This window comes from Lethenteron reissneri, chromosome 58 (assembly GCF_015708825.2).
Source record: "Lethenteron reissneri isolate LAM-NWPU_2019-01 chromosome 58, ASM1570882v1, whole genome shotgun sequence".
NCBI lineage: Eukaryota > Metazoa > Chordata > Hyperoartia > Petromyzontiformes > Petromyzontidae > Lethenteron > Lethenteron reissneri.
In genome coordinates this window covers 1,407,766-1,424,987 of record NC_083836.1, presented here as the reverse complement: position 1 = coordinate 1,424,987, position 17,222 = coordinate 1,407,766, and the positions used below count along the sequence as shown (strand labels likewise).

The window sequence follows — 17,222 nt, the reverse complement described above, 5'->3', positions numbered from 1 at the left end:
GAGTTGTATGAAGCGTGTTGGCAAGCCCTCCAGGCATCAACAACTTTGGCCACGGTGACATCTTGATTCTTAACCCTGATATAGAAGAAGAAGATCAACGATAATAAACTTTGAGTGATGAAGGAGCGAGACAGTTGGCTTGAGTGGGATTGTCACATCGCGGAACCATTAGAGATGACGATGGGATTAGGGAGGTTTTCGTCCAGCGGTGGATTGTTCATGGCCAATGCTGATGATGATTATGATCCGGTCCGAGATCTGACGCGCGAGGGTCGCATTTACGTGGGGGGTGGGGGGGTGAGTTGGTCATAGGTCAGTTTTATCGGTCATCTAAAAATCACCCAGGGCAGGGTGTCAGTGTGCGTGCATCCGCACGCCAACCGAGTTTTCTGTTCGCGTCGGATCGCGTGGTTCAGCCCGCCACCGGATCCCTCGCCCGCGATTGGGTCTCCGTCTCAGCTGTGCCGTAACCCTCGGAGACAGACTGCCCCTTGCGTCCCCCGCCGCCCTCCTCCGAGTTGGTTGCCGGGTGAGGTAACGGCTCAGGAATGAGCGGTCGTCTGGCGCGCGTTGTGAATTTCGTTCCCGTTGCCGCCGCCACCGCCGCCTCACCGGGAGACAGGAATTTGAAGGGGCTAAAAAAAATAAAACGGGGAAACTTGGCACGGAGTGGCGGCTGCTGCCGGTTTTCTTTCCCTTTTACCGCTTCTCTCGCTGTCTCCGCGTCTCGCTCTACCCCGCTACCTCTCTCCCTCCCTCCCTCTTTCTCCATCTCACCCCCACCTCTCTCTTGCTCCCCACACTCTCTCTCTGTCTCCCTGCTCCCCTCGACTTCCTGGCGCGTCTGAACTTGAGGCTGTCTCATACGGTGAAAGCGCTCGCTATTGACCGGCTTAAAATAATAAGGCATTTGTCCGCTGCTTGCCAGGGGCCCTGCCACTGTCGTGATCTAACATTAGGTAACCGTCTTGTATGTGTTCATGCACAGCACCGATCACCGTCTATCCGCCCCTGTGCTACGAGTCTGACAATCCGGAATTTGATTCCTGGCCACGGCTAACATTGGTGGGCAAGCTAACGGCGAACATCGCGCACGGTTAACATCGCTCACGGTTAACATCGCTCACGGTTAACATCGCTCACGGTTAACATCGCTCACGGTTAACATCGCTCACGGTTAACATCGCTCACGGTTAACATCGCTCACGGTTAACATCGCTCACGGTTAACATCGCTCACGGTTAACATCGCTCACGGTTAACATCGCTCACGGTTAACATCGCGCACGGTTAAAATCGCGCACGGTTAACATCGCTCACGGTTAACATCGCGCACGGTTAACATCGCTCACGGTTAACATCGCTCACGGTTAACATCGCTCACGGTTAACATCGCGCACGGTTAACATCGCTCACGGTTAACATCGCGCACGGTTAACATCGCGCACGGTTAACATCGCGCACGGTTAACATCGCTCACGGTTAACATCGCTCACGGTTAACATCGCTCACGGTTAACATCGCGCACGGTTAACATCGCTCACGGTTAACATCGCTCACGGTTAACATCGCGCACGGTTAACATCGCTCACGGTTAACATCGCGCACGGTTAACATCGCGCACGGTTAACATCGCGCACAGGTTAACATCGCTCACGGTTAACATCGCTCACGGTTAACATCGCGCACGGTTAACATCGCGCACGGTTAACATCGCTCACGGTTAACATCGCTCACGGTTAACATCGCTCACGGTTAACATCGCGCACGGTTAACATCGCGCACGGTTAACATCGCTCACGGTTAACATCGCTCACGGTTAACATCGCCACGGTTAACATCGCTCACGGTTAACATCGCGCACGGTTAACATCGCGCACGGTTAACATCGCGCACGGTTAACATCGCTCACGGTTAACATCGCTCACGGTTAACATCGCTCACGGTTAACATCGCGCACGGTTAACATCGCGCACGGTTAACATCGCTCACGGTTAACATCGCTCACGGTTAACATCGCTCACGGTTAACATCGCGCACGGTTAACATCGCGCACGGTTAACATCGCTCACGGTTAACATCGCTCACGGTTAACATCGCGCACGGTTAACATCGCTCACGGTTAACATCGCGCACGGTTAACATCGCGCACGGTTAACATCGCGCACGGTTAACATCGCTCACGGTTAACATCGCTCACGGTTAACATCGCTCACGGTTAACATCGCGCACGGTTAACATCGCGCACGGTTAACATCGCTCACGGTTAACATCGCTCACGGTTAACATCGCTCACGGTTAACATCGCGCACGGTTAACATCGCGCACGGTTAACATCGCTCACGGTTAACATCGCTCACGGTTAACATCGCTCACGGTTAACATCGCTCACGGTTAACATCGCTCACGGTTAACATCGCTCACGGTTAACATCGCTCACGGCGAACATCGCTCACGGTTAACATCGCGCACGGTTAACATCGCTCACGGCGAACATCGCTCACGGTTAACATCGCTCACGGTTAACATCGCTCACGGTTAACATCGCGCACGGTTAACATCGCTCACGGTTAACATCGCTCACGGTTAACATCGCGCACGGTTAACATCGCGCACGGTTAACATCGCTCACGGTTAACATCGCTCACGGTTAACATCGCGCACGGTTAACATCGCTCACGGTTAACATCGCTCACGGTTAACATCGCTCACGGTTAACATCGCGCATGGTTAACATCGCTCACGGTTAACATCGCTCACGGTTAACATCGCGCACGGTTAACATCGCTCACGGTTAACATCGCTCACGGTTAACATCGCTCACGGTTAACATCGCGCACGGTTAACATCGCTCACGGTTAACATCGCTCACGGTTAACATCGCTCACGGTTAACATCGCTCACGGTTAACATCGCTCACGGTTAACATCGCGCACGGTTAACATCGCTCACGGTTAACATCGCTCACGGTTAACATCGCGCACGGTTAACATCGCTCACGGTTAACATCGCTCACGGTTAACATCGCTCACGGTTAACATCGCGCACGGTTAACATCGCTCACGGTTAACATCGCTCACGGTTAACATCGCTCACGGTTAACATCGCTCACGGTTAACATCGCTCACGGTTAACATCGCTCACGGTTAACATCGCTCACGGTTAACATCGCTCACGGTTAACATCGCTCACGGTAACATCGCTCACGGTTAACATCGCTCACGGTTAACATCGCTCACGGTTAACATCGCGCACGGTTAACATCGCTCACGGTTAACATCGCTCACGGTTAACATCGCTCACGGTTAACATCGCTCACGGTTAACATCGCTCACGGTTAACATCGCGCACGGTTAACATCGCTCACGGTTAACATCGCTCACGGTTAACATCGCTCACGGGTTAACATCGCTCACGGTTAACATCGCTCACGGTTAACATCGCTCACGGTTAACATCGCGCACGGTTAACATCGCTCACGGTTAACATCGCTCACGGTTAACATCGCGCACGGTTAACATCGCTCACGGTTAACATCGCTCACGGTTAACATCGCTCACGGTTAACATCGCGCACGGTTAACATCGCTCACGGTTAACATCGCTCACGGTTAACATCGCGCACGGTTAACATCGCGCACGGTTAACATCGCTCACGGTTAACATCGCTCACGGTTAACATCGCGCACGGTTAACATCGCTCACGGTTAACATCGCTCACGGTTAACATCGCGCACGGTTAACATCGCTCACGGTTAACATCGCTCACGGTTAACATCGCTCACGGTTAACATCGCGCACGGTTAACATCGCTCACGGTTAACATCGCTCACGGTTAACATCGCGCACGGTTAACATCGCTCACGGTTAACATCGCTCACGGTTAACATCGCTCACGGTTAACATCGCTCACGGTTAACATCGCTCACGGTTAACATCGCGCACGGTTAACATCGCGCACGGTTAACATCGCGCACGGTTAACATCGCTCACGGTTAACATCGCTCACGGTTAACATCGCGCACGGTTAACATCGCTCACGGTTAACATCGCTCACGGTTAACATCGCGCACGGTTAACATCGCTCACGGTTAACATCGCGATGCCCCAAACCAGTTCTGAGGCCCTCCTCCTGCTGCCCCCTTGACCAAGACGCACCACGTGGCTCGGTGGAATATGTTCCCACAGCCTGCCCTTGACTGACACGGCACGGGGAGGGCTTAAACCACCAGTGGATTGAGAAATGGGAGGACATTTATTTGCCTGTTTATAGACGTGTATATATATATATCTACTTTGTATGCAGTAAAAACACTCGCAGAGAGCCTTCAATCCAGCCATACGTTAGACATTCCAGAAAAATATCACGTGAAATTTACTTATTATTCGTACAGTCAGAACGCTGGAAACAAACATTCTTCTTGGCGTGGTCACGGACAATAAATTAAATAAATTAACTGCACGGGAGCGGCGTTCGACGGCATTTACGCTTTAGGTTGCGGCATCTCTCATCTTGGATCGGCTCCCGTTGATGTTGTGCCAAGACGGATTTTAGTTCCTCTGAGAAACGATTCTTGCGCCGCTCGGCCCGCGCCGCGTGGGTGCTGTCACAGCCGCGTCGCGGCGCTAAGCGGCGATGTTCCCTTTGCGGGGGTCGCCCTCGGATCTTACGGCAGGAGACAAATTGCGTCGAATCGCACAAAATTACCGCCGCCGCCGGTCCGGCCCGCAACCCCGGCCGTCATAACGACCCGAGCGTCGTGACTCACGGGCGAAATGTATGCAGTAAAAACACTCGCAGAGAGCCTTCAATCCAGCCATATCCCGACGAGGGTAACGGAGCGGCGTGAAATCCGCTAAGCTGCACAGCGGCGATTTGCGGAGCACGCGCCAAAGTGCCCCCGCGGAACCAATGCCTCCGTTTTCCAGTTTTAAAAATACAAGAGAAAGCCTCCTGAGGCCATCGCCATGCCTTGCCGTGGCCCACGAAAAGAGTTTACGCTTTTTCCCTCCCACAGGCCTTTTGTAAAAGACGGCGGGGGGGGGGGGGGGGCTTTGTAGGCCCTCAGTAGTCATCGTAAAATACAATTGCTCACAAGAGGCAGAGGTTTAAAATGATTTCCTGTTGATTCCAACTGCTGGGATGATTTTTCGAGACGCAGTTAGTGTAGTTTGGATTTGATGTATATTTTTTACCGTTTATTTTTTGGAAAACACAATCTTGACGATGAAGGGCATCGTACCGCCGTTGTGACTGGGGAGGAAAGTTTTCGACCGTTGCATGTGGTGTACCGATCAGAAGCGCGGACATTCGCAAAGGGAGAAAAATGGCACAAAGTGCGCAAAGACACACGGGAAAGATGTGCGCTGCTTGGAATTGCACCGAGAGACACGGAGAGGAACACGATGGCTCTACGTCGTGCCAGTTGGAGGCATCACGTGGGCTTGGCCACCAGGAGGACACTTGGCTCGCGGGGAAAAATGGGATCGTGGGAAAATGGACGAGACTGGTGACGGTGCGCATCTGACACGCAACGACCGCTGCGGAGATGGAGCGACGGCATCAGTTTGCGCGTGTGTACCAGGAGCAGGAGGGATTTTGTGGCATCGCAGAACCACAAGGGATGGCGACAGAGGAACAAATAATTCGGTCAGCGTTTCCCCGACACCCTTAGCCATCCCCAGCCACTGTTGTTTTTTAAAATTATTGAACCAAAGGCGAGCCCGTTGCAGTGCGTTGCGCAGCTCGTTCGATCCGCGATATCGTTCCCGCGCGATACAATCCCAAGGCAGTTGAACCGTTTGATAAGCGGAGGTTTTTAACGTTTCCAAAAGTGTTTATGCCTCTTCTCTGTCGGTCCATAACGTGTCGTAGAGATGGTCCCACGTGAACAAAACTTGAACGTAGCATTGCCTCTTCTTGGTTCTTTCGGTAAAGTCACGTAGAAGGGAAGCATTGCCTTGCAACTCGATCAAGGTGTCGCAATGAGACTTGGGAGACGCAAACCAGAGCGGGAAGGACTTTTCGCAAACTTTCAGACGGGTGTTTTTGCCCCTTCGACGGCTTCCATTGTGCGATTAAATACTTCCCAGAACAAAGCGTGTGGTGGTGTGAAGCGATACATGGGCCACGGGAAACAGGCTTGCTTATTTTCTTACTTTTCACGTTTGTTGTTGGCAGCCAGTGTTAATTTACATGATTGATTTTGGAGTTGGGCTTAGTGCACACGTGACAAAACAAAGTTGTTTAGCTGTGTCGGAGTTTTCAGACAAAAACCACGGCAGCAGCAGCAGCCGATGCTGGCACTTTATGCACAAATAGAGGATTCACATCTGTGTGCGGTTTGCAGCTACGGTCCATCCATGAAAGCTAAGGGGGCATCGTCGGCACGCGATGATACGCAAACTCCACTACAAGTGGCACAATCATCCGGCTCTTCAACTGGCCCGTTGTCAAATCGGAGCCTGTTTAACACGTAGGCTTTTGCGACCAATATCATCCATAATAAAGGTTTTTTTTTGGGTTAGATCGCGTAATATAAATGTGTCACTAAACCCGCCAACACCCGACAGCCAATTAGATAGGGACATCTATCCCTCTATTTAAGGAACGAAACAGGAGGATTTATCCACAAGCATGGCTGTCCGCCTGATGAAGCTGGTTGTAATTACTGGTGAAACGTCGTACTCAGATTGTAAATGTTGTGGATTTGCTTTCCAACACACCGATGTGCTGTACTAGTAAGAAATTGGCACGTTCTGTTTACGTGACAACCCTCACTAATTGGCCGTGTCGGGTGGTGGCGGGGTTAAACAACACATTTCTATTTACGTGATCTAACTCCCCCCCCCAAAAATACCTCTATTATGGAAAATTGGAGCCCGTTGCTCTTCAGCAACATCGGCCGCACGGAGGGAAAAAGAGTGGATTGACGGCACCAATTCCGGTCACATTAATTGTTGACGCTGCCTCGCCAGTGGTGCACAAGGCACAAATAACAAACAACAAATCTCTGCAACGTTCGTCAGCAACGCTGTGGCCTTAAAGAGAGAAATATAAAATCGTTGACGTTTCGGGTAACGGCCCTTCTTCATAGCACAAATATGGCCCCGATCATTATGCGGCCTGACCCAAGAATCTATTGCGGATTTTCCTAGCTTGGTGTGTTTTGAAGGAGGAGGCACGGTTAAAGTGGTGCTCCTGTGGCTGCCAGATCTGCTGCTGCAGCTGTGTGCCCAGCCACCGGCATGCGTGAGTGCGTGCGAGCGTGTGTGAGTGCATGCATGTGTGCGTGAGTGCATGCATGTGTGTGTGAGTGCGTGCGTGAGTGCGTGCGCGCGTACGTGAGTGTGTGCGTGAGTGCGTGCGTATTCGAGTGAGTGCGTGAGTGAATGCGTGCGTATGCGAGTGAGTGCGTATTGCGAGTGAGTGCGTACGTGCGTGCGCGAGTGCGTGAGTGTGTATGTGAGTGAGTGTGTAAGTGAATTACGTGCGTATTGCGAGTGAGTGTGTGCGTGAATACGTGCGTATGCCAGTGAGTGCGTATTTCGAGTGAGTGAGTGCGTGCGTACGTGAGTGAGTGAGTGAATGCGTGCATATGCGAGTGCGTGAGTGTGTATGTGAGTGCGTGCGTAAGTGTGTACGTGAGTGCGTGAGTGTGTACGTGCGTGAGTGTGTACATGAGTGCGTGCGTGAGTGTGTACGTGAGTGCGTGCGTGAGTGTGTACGTGAGTGCGTGCGTGAGTGTGTACGTGAGTGCGTGCGTGAGTGTGTACGTGAGTGCGTGCGTGAGTGTACGTGAGTGCGTGCGTACTTGAGTGAGTGCGTGAGTGAATGCGTGCATATGCGAGTGCGTGAGTGTGTACGTGAGTGCGTGCGTAAGTGTGTACGTGAGTGTGTGCGTGAGTGCGTGCGTGAGTGTGTACGTGAGTGCGTGAGTGAGTGTGTATGTGCGTAAGTGAGTGCGTGCGTGAGTGCGTAAGTGAGTGCGTGCGTGAGTGCGTGAGTGCGTGCGTGAGTGCGTGCGTACGTGAGTGCGTGAGTGAGTGTGTACGTGAGTGCGTGTGTAAGTGCGTGTGTGAGTGCGTGCGTGCGTGAGTGCGTGCGTGAGTGCGTGCGTGCGTGAGTGTGTACGTGAGTGTGTGCGTGAGTGCCCTCGTGGCAGTGATAGCCGGCACAGCGGCTGGCCAGTCTGGCCGGCGCACTTCAAAGGCAGAGACAATCACCGCCGATCGTCTCCCTCCCTCTCTCTCTCTCCCCGTGCCCCCTCGCAATCAACTCCATGTGTTTGTCAAGCCAGATGCCACGCCGCGCGCATTTTCAGGAAGCCGTGCGAAGGGTCGCGGTTTTACAAAAAGAATATATCACAAAAGCATCGTCAACTTCGAACGGGTCGGACGTTTTTCCACCCCGATCGTGAATCAAATTTGACGTACTCTTAGTTCTTTCGGTAAAGTCACGTGACTTTACCGAAAGAACTAAGAGCATGAATCCTTGCAGTCACGAAAGCTTCAAATCTAGAACAAAATTGACGTCCCTTCCACTTGCGAAAAGGCGAGCGAGCGCGCAACGCGCCCGGCGGATCCGAACCGAGTCCCGGCGGTGGTCTCTTGTACTTCGACGCCGTTTCTGAATCCAAATCCCGCTTCGTTGTCGTCGTCCGTGTCGTTTCCCGTGGCCGAGCTGTGGGGGTCGAGCGCTCAATCGCCTCGCCACTGCTAACATAGCACCGTGTTTACGGGGGGGAGGTGTGTGTGTGGGGGGGTGGTACAGACGGGGAGTGCCCCCCCCCCCCCCAGGAGAGAATTGCTTCAGTCTTGGCCTCTGCTGGCCTCTTTCGGTTCGGAAGAGGAACTGCGATCGTCCCCGCTAAGTCTGCCAAGCATTGGGCCTACGTTGGCCCACGGTTGGGCTCAACGTGTTCCACGTTTACTGGATTTCTTGTCGACCCCACAGCGATCAGCGGTTTTATGATTTGTGGGTTCATGCCCCCTCCCCCCTCTCTCCCCGGGCCTTGTGAGTCATTTGCGTCGACCTTAAACCGCTTGACGGGAAACCGGCGAGGCTTTCTCTTGATGTGGCACATGTAATTGTCGGCCGTGATCAATCCATTGCTGGACGTAAGACCGACACTGGAGGATTTTTCCGCAACTCTCTCCACAACTCTGGCCGTCGCCCGATGAGGCTGGCTGCTGTTGTAATTACCGGCGAAACGTTGAGGTGTCCACCCCAGCGGGGCCGTTCGTTCTACTCCAGAGGGGGGGCCGCACTGCCCCCCCTCGAGAGTTTGGCAACGAAGTCGCCTCGTGACAGGACGCCAGTTGGGCACGGTGTGGGCGAACACGATTGGCCGTTTCCAGGGATCTCATCTGGGCCTCTAACTTGGGTCACCGGAGTGAACAGTCGCACTGCGGCTGCGAAGAGCACCGAAGTGAATTGACGCAACGTGTTACGGCACTTCACGCGGCCTCAAAGTGCACCTAGCCTGGCACAAGCTTTGTTGGGACGTCGCTGCCGACTTATTGACGAATGGCGGCCGTTGTGCAGTGGTTAAGCACACTGCGCTAGGAACCCGGTGACCAAGACTCAGTGACGATTATCTGAACCGATCCTGGGCCTCCCCGAGGTTATCTTCGCCTCAAATGAGTACCTGGGGCGGTGTGTAAGACATCGCCACTGTGGAGACAAAGGCGGTCGGGCGTGGTGCTGGCCACCCCGTCCCCACCCGAGTGCTGTGCCGGCCTTCGTAGGTGCTACTTGCTTAACTGCACTTACTCCCAACAGTTCCTTTCTTGACAGTGTTTGTTTGCGTGCGCGTGTGCTTACAGGTGAGACAGATGTGGAACTCAGAAAACCGCAAGACGCCGCGAGTTCCATCGGAAGACCGCAGGTAACTCGTCTCGACTTCCGTCGCATGCGGTCGTTACGCAACCGCTCGGCACGTGGCGATGCGTCGTCTGTGTGCGCCGATTCTCCTGATTTTACGCGAGCGGAATCAATTGTTTTCCTGATTCACGAAGATGGCATCGGCTCGCGTTCACGGTGAGGGCCGGTGAACGGACGGGGCGGTGCAAGAGGACGCAGGAAAATTGGACGGCAACAATGGGACAAAGAAACAAAAACATGCATTGATTTCGTGAATCGACGCTGGGTGACAATTTTTTTAGTCGACTTGATGAGCAATAACTTACGGTGCGTTTGTTACTTTGGGGCTATGCGAGCGGGGGGGGGGGGGGGTAGCGGCGACGCGGCGGGTAAGCGCACTGCGTGTGTGGGGATCCGGTGAGTTTAGTTCGGGTCCCCGTGGTGGCCAGGAGATGGCAGTACTGCAAGTCTCCCCACGCCTTCCATGTCCCCAACGCGTGTGCTGTTGGGTGACTGCCGCTGCTGCGTTGGCAGTCTTGCGCGAGCACAGCCGTCGCCAAACAACATCTCGACGCTATTCATCGGCAACACCGCGGCCGTGAATGTACAAATATTTTAGGGCCAACGTTTTGGACAAAGGCCCTTCTCATGGTTCAATAATCTGGACACACACACGCGTGCGTTGCCAAAGGCTTGTTCAGTGGATTTGACCAAACAAGCAAGATTGGCAGCACCCCGGCTCCAGGGTGAGTCTTGAGACTCGCCGAGGCCTTCGTGCGTAAACAAATGTCGCGCTTCTAAATAACGGGCAACGTTACGTCCCTACCTGGTGGAGTAATGATAGTGACCACAGGCGGAGTTCGACTTCTATATTGGGGGGGTGGGGGGGGGCAGGGGTTCACTTTGTAGCCTGGTTCTAACCTGAGTGAGCGTACTGGCAGTCTATAATGTAGACTGTAGCCTAGTTCTTAACCTCGGTGAGCGTACTGGCAGTCTATAATGTAGACTTATTCTTTTGGTAACGGACGAGGTGAGCGGGCGGATTAATAGGTGAGCGAGCGAGAAGGTGAAGAGCGTGAGTGGTTGAGCGGGTGGGCGAGGTGAGCGCGGGTGAGCAAGGAGGGTGAGCGAGCGCGAGTGAGCGAAACGGGTGTACGAGGGAGAGTCGGTCGGCAAGCGGGATTGTGCCAGCAGTTTCCCGGCACTCCCGATACCCCCACACATCCCCCACCTCCGCACCACGTGCCAAGCAGCGCTTCGAGCCAAGGGTCCCGCAGGAACCTGAATCGCACGGCCGTTCGGCAGCACCGCCTTGTTCGCAACTCTCTTGGGGTTGCCGCTGCGTGCTAACGGGTCACAGCGGAGGAGTGGACCCTGACCCCCCACACTCCCCCCCCCCTGCCACACCGCCGCTATTTGGCCACCCTCTTGGAGAGAGACAAAACGTCGTTGCATTAGTGGGGGGGGGGGGGGGGGGCAGGGGGAGCGTGTCACTTGTGACGTCGTACTGGGCGCCCCCCCTCCCCCCAGTCCCCCACCAGTCCTCGCTCGGCATCGGCACTGGCCGAGCGTGGCGATGGCCACACCGGTCCCCCCCCCCTTTTTGCGTGCTGGCAACGGCACCGAACAGGCGCTCGCCGACAGCGCGGGCGTCCCGGGGACCCGTAGGCCGATCGACTCGCGATCCCGAACGGCGTCGCGGCCGCTCCTAACGAGAACCCGGTGTCGGGGCACCACCGCCGCAGGTGACGAACGTGCAGGCGCGGTCGGCGCTGCTTTCCTGGTCGCCGCCGGCTCCTCCGCCGGCGCCCATCACCAACGGCCACCGTCCTTGCCCCGGTGGCGGGGGCGGAGGGGGCTCCCCGCTGCACTCGCCGCCGTGCCCCCGCCGCTACGAGGTGTCCATCTCCGAGTCGGGCGGCGGCGGGGCCTACCAGGTCATCTACAGGTAAGGGGGCGGCTCGCGCGTGGCGCGGCGCAGATCGCCGCACGGGACCCCTCCTGTCGAGACCCACAGACTCACGGGGAGAGGGGGAGAGGAGTGCGTGTAGGGGAAGAAGTGAGATGCGAGGGGAGAGGTGGGACAGTGTGAAGGGGAGTAGAGTGAGAGTCGAGGGGAGAGGCAGGAGAGTGCGTGGATGGGGTGCAGAGTGAGGTGAGAGGGGAGAGGTAAGTGATGGCGAGTCCATAGAGAGTCCTGAAGTCGTTGAGCAGATCTGGAATATTTTTTGCCCCTGTGTGTGTGCACACGTGTGTGACCCCAAGAAGAAGGGGGGGAGAGGTAGGAGAGTAGCGGGGGTGGGGGGGAGCCTCTGCCAGGCGTATCGTGCATCACACTTGCCCCGCGATGCTCCTTCCACGTTTCACCTGGCCGCCTAGTTGCACTCGGCCATGCACTCGCTGCACGTTGCGGCGTCATCACCACCGCTTCCTAAAGGTGACCGCCGGCTGCTGCTGCTGCTGTGGAGGAGCAGCAGCGGTGCACGGACGCCTTGGACTCTACAAGTGGTGGGGGCCCCCTCTGTGCCCTCCTAATTTTGGGTGTCGCCCCCCCTGCCCTCACCGCCCCGACCCTTTGCCCGACAGCGGAGAAGACCGTGAGATCTGCGTGCGGGACCTGCGGCCGGCCACCGACTACCACGTCCGGTGGGTGCCCCCCCCCCCCCCCCCCCAGCGGCAGAGAGGAGTCTGTGTGCTGCCCCCGTTTGGCTCGCTGGGAGTTTGGCGGCAGCAGGACTGGGGGGCCGCATTTCTCACTCGCTGAACGTCTCCCCGTGATTTAGTAGCGGAATGTGTACCGGATGTGGTGTGCCGTGAGTGTCCTGGCGATGTTCAGCAATTCCTCCCGGTCGATGTATTCCTGAAAAGCGCCTCGTTAAGCGCGCACAATTTCCCCGTTGGAATTAACGTCCCTAGGTCGACTCGGCCTTAAAACGAGCACCCCCCTCTCGTGCGCCGTGCCGGCCTTCACAGGCGCTCGCTCACGGCACTTGCTCCAACAGCCCGTGAAGGCTACACGGGGGACCTTTGCGTTGTGCGCGTGCGTGCAGCGTGAGCACGGTGTGCGCCTCGGCGAGGGGCTCCTGCTCGGACTCCGTGGGCTTCACGACGCACGGCTGCGTCCCCGACCCCCCCGCGGCCCCCCGACTCACGCAGCGCAACAAGACGTCACTCGTGCTGCACTGGAAGGTGGCGGCCGCAACCCTCCCCAACCCTGAACCACCAACCCCCAACCCTGAACCCCCAACTCCAAACCCTGAACCACCAACCCCCAACCCTGAACCCCCAACTCCAAACCCTGAACCTCCAACCCCCAACCCTGAACCACCAACCCCCAACCCTGAACCACCAACTCCAAACCCTGAACCACCAACTCCAAACCCTGAACCTCCAACCCCCAACCCTGAACCACCAACTCCCAACCCTGAACCACCAACCCCCAACCCTGAACCACCAACCACCAACCCTGAACCTCCAACCCCCAACCTTGAACCACCAACTCCAAACCCTGAACCACCAACCTCCAACCCTGAACCACCAACCCCTGAACCACCAACTCCAAACCCTGAACCACCAACCCCCAACCCTGAACCACTAACCCCCAACCCTGAACCACCAACCTCCAACCCTGAACCACCAACCCCTGAACCACCAACTCCTTAACCCTGAACCACCAACTCCAAACCCTGAACCACCAACCCCCAACCCTGAACCACCAACCCCTAACCCTGAACCCCTCACCCTGAACTACGAACTCCACCCCAAACCTCTCAATCCACCACCCACTTGTGTCATTCTGTCCCCCTCTCTCTTGTCTGTGTTCTTTTCCTCATGCGGGTCCACCTTGTCGCGTTCCATCTCATCGTCTGCCTCCCTTCTTGGCCTAGGCGAGCGCGCGTAGCCCCCGTGCTCACGCCCCTGCCCGCTTTGTCTCTCCTCCCCCCCGCGCCTGTTCCTCCCCAAAGGCGCCTGTGGACAACGGCTCGAAGATCACGGGATACCTGCTCGAGTGGGACGAGGTGAGCGGCGGCCTCTCCTCCCCCTGCACGCGCTCTCCTAGCTCTCTCCCCCCTCATCTCGCTCTCCTCCCGTCCACGCACTCCCGTTGCCTCTGAGACTCTGGGTTTGAATCCAAGTTTCGGCCGCCTGCCAATAAAACGAGTTCTCAAGCGCGGTGGGGTTGATGGTCCGGGCAGCAGGGCAGGTGCTGCTCGCTATTGTGGGAACCAGACGTCACTTAAGGGGAAGTTTTGTGATATCCGCTTCCGTGGCCCATTGCTTGCACAAATGGGCCGCGCCGCTCTGCAAGAGATCCGAATAGATTCCTCATCTCACGGACACAATGCCAATAGCGCAAATCGGAATAAACTCTGTTCAGCGAAACCACGTAAAATATGACAAACGCGCCGACAATTCGACCGCGGTGAAACCCGGCAGGGGTCCAATTTGTATCTCGGTGTTGGCCCTAATGAAGCGTAGCACCTCACGGCATCGACCGCCCTCCCCCCACACCTTGCTGCCTACGCAGAGCGATCGTTCGCGAATCCGTAATCGGAGGAAATTGTCCGCGGGGTCCTGGCCAGGCGGCCGCCTTGCCACTTTCTTTTTGTTTAATTCCAGCCGAGGGTGTTGTGATTTCGAGAGCCGGAAAGATTTCCCGTTCGCAAATCTCTCGAGCGAGCGCTGGCGGGATGGCGCCTCGGGGGATGGATCCAAAGCACCCGTGTCATTGTTAATGTTGTTATCATTGTTAATGTTGTTATCATTGTGTGTTCTGGATGTAGGGGCACAGCCTTTAAGTTTCTCTCCCAACATTCTCAGCATTTTATTGTGACCATGCTGTCGGCGGTGTGTCGTGAGAATAAAGAATAGTGGCCCGCAGCAACAGGTCTCACGGAACTATTTCCGGAATCTTTTCAAGTGATCTCTTACCTATGCTGGGGTGGGGGGGGGGGGGGGCAGCCTCCCACCCGACCCGCTAGGCGGACACAGCCTGCGGTAGTCGCACACTAGGAGTGCGGTGTGTTTCCAGATTGACTAGCGAGCGGTCTAATCTTCCGTATGTGGCAAATTTGGACTGCAACGCCGGCACACGTGGCATGCTGTTACTCTCTTGCGAGTGACGTCCACTGCACCTCGGCCGCGTGGTGTTCACGGTTAATACGCAGCACCGCAGTATTAACCAGGGCAGCCCACGGGGGCTCGAACCTCGAACTGCAAACAGCCGGCAAACAACACCGGCGCTCGGCCGCGTCATGAAACGTGGCCGACTGTGCGCCGCGGCGAACCATTTCCGTTCACCGCTGCCGCTCATGGTCCGGTCAGCCTCAATACTGCATCATCGTGCACCGCGCCGCCGGCGGAACCACCGGTTCCTTGAAACGCAGACGGGCATCGGTGGGCGGCGGCCCCGCCGCGACGCGCGAGCAACCCCCGGAGGATCTGTTGCCCCCCACCTTGTGTGCGCACGCAGGGCAAGCGGAGCAACGCGTTCCGGGAGTGTTACTCCGGTTCACAGAAGCAGTGCCGGCTTGGCAGCCTGCAGCCGGCGCAGGGCTACACGTTCCGGCTGGCAGCGCGCAACGACCTGGGCACCAGGTGGGGTGGGCGCGCATGCACGCACCACCCACGCCACGCGCTCATAGACAGACTCGCACCTAAGCAGACGAACTCGCATGTGCACGCATGCACAATCGTACGCGCAACGGGGACGCCGGACACGTGTGCGTGCCGAGCGCACACTAAAATGCACGGCAAACCTAAACTCGGTGAAACCCACAACTTTAAGACTTTATTTTGCCGCATGAATAAAGTTTTGACACTTGTCGCCTCGACCGCGGCCGAATTAACGCCGACTGCGATGGCACTTGCCACCGATTTTAGCCGTGGCTGCTAATGGAACTCTGGTGGTGCGTGCGTGCGTGTGCGCGCGTGGAGCAGTGGCTTCAGCGAGGAGGTGTGTTTCCAAACGTCGGGCAGCGCGCCCCCGTGCCCCGCGCCGCCCCGGCTGCTCCGCGCCTCGCCGTCCTGGCTCATCCTGCAGTGGGCCCGCCCCCAGCACGACTCCTCGTCCGACGGCGCGCTCTCCTACCTGCTCGAGATGGAAGAGGAGGAGGAGGAGCAGGAGGCGGCGGAGCGGGCGGCCAGGGAGCGAGGTGGCGGCGGCGGTGGCGGGGAGGCGGACGTGCCGGTGAGACGGGCGCCTGGTTGCAGCGATTATCACCGACGGTTTTCACGCAGCGTTCTCCTTCCCCTAGGGCCTCCCCCCCCCTCCCTCATCCCATCGCCTCCCAAAATGCAGCAACTCCCAAAGTCCCAGGCGTGAGACCGTCAACTCGCGCCACATTTGAGATTCCAGTTTAATCAAGTCCGTGCGAATCTGTCTTTTTGTAAGTCTATGTGACTCTTCGTGAGTCATTGGCAACCGGGCCGTGTCCATCAACTCTTTAGGACCTGCTTGAATGAGGAATCTCTTTTGCATCAAGGGGGGAAGCGTAATGCTATGTTCCTGTTCAATCCCATCCCATTTGTGATGTGCACGTGCGTGCTTCTGTACCTGTGTGGTTTATTAACTCACGTGCGACACGTCTGTGTGTGTGTGTATGTGTGTGTGTATGTGTGCGCGTGTGTGTGTACGTGTGTGTGTATGTGTGTGTGCAGAACGGTATTTCAGGGAGCTGCACATTGAAACCGAGTTTGATTACCGGTCATGAACGATTATTTTTGAACGGTCCTGGGTCTCCCCTAGGTCGACTCAGCTGAGTAGCTGGTGCGGTGTGTAAACATCGCTGCTAGGGAGACAAAGGCGGCCTGGTGCGGTGCTGGCCACCCACCCCCTCGTGGGCCTGTTTCGGCCCTTCATCGGTGCTCGTTAATAGCGCTTGCCCCAGCACTCTCTTCAGGCTATACACAGAGCATCTTTGTCTTTCGTCTTGTATTGCAGATCTGCGGGTTCCAGGCGCGGTACACGGGCACGGAGCTGAGCTGTACGGTCAGAAACCTGTGCCGCGGCTCCCGCTATCGATTCAGGGTAAAGGTCTCAAGTCTGCACGTTCACGATTCGCCAGCATCGAGGAGAGGGGGAACGGTGGTGGTACGGTGGGGGGCACGGTGGTGGTACGGTGGTGGTACGGTGGTGGCCCACCTGTGTGCCGCCTCATGGCAAGAAGGGCCTGGGGACGATTCCAGACTCGGGATGCTTCTCTGGCTTTTCCTGTTTCCACCCAAAAGCCAAAATAAAATATAAACATAGAGCAGCTCCCGGGAAAATCATCGGAAACAAATCGTGCCCAGCAATGCACTGCACAACCCTAAAAGCACCAGCGGGAGACTTCAAAATCCTGCTTGCTGTGCTGCCCC

At 56.4% G+C, this 17,222-nt stretch overlaps 1 protein-coding gene across 1 annotated transcript in view; it reads left to right on the top strand.

Moving 5' to 3' along the window:
- Positions 1 to 17,222, top strand: part of LOC133357406 (fibronectin type III domain-containing protein 3B-like) — a 168,428-nt gene that overhangs the window by 123,643 nt on the left and 27,563 nt on the right. The window contains 8 exon segments of the mRNA XM_061575325.1: positions 9,827 to 9,888; positions 11,609 to 11,811; positions 12,450 to 12,509; positions 12,914 to 13,052; positions 13,829 to 13,882; positions 15,337 to 15,461; positions 15,804 to 16,053; positions 16,807 to 16,893. Coding sequence (XP_061431309.1) covers positions 9,827 to 9,888; positions 11,609 to 11,811; positions 12,450 to 12,509; positions 12,914 to 13,052; positions 13,829 to 13,882; positions 15,337 to 15,461; positions 15,804 to 16,053; positions 16,807 to 16,893 — 980 coding nt within the window.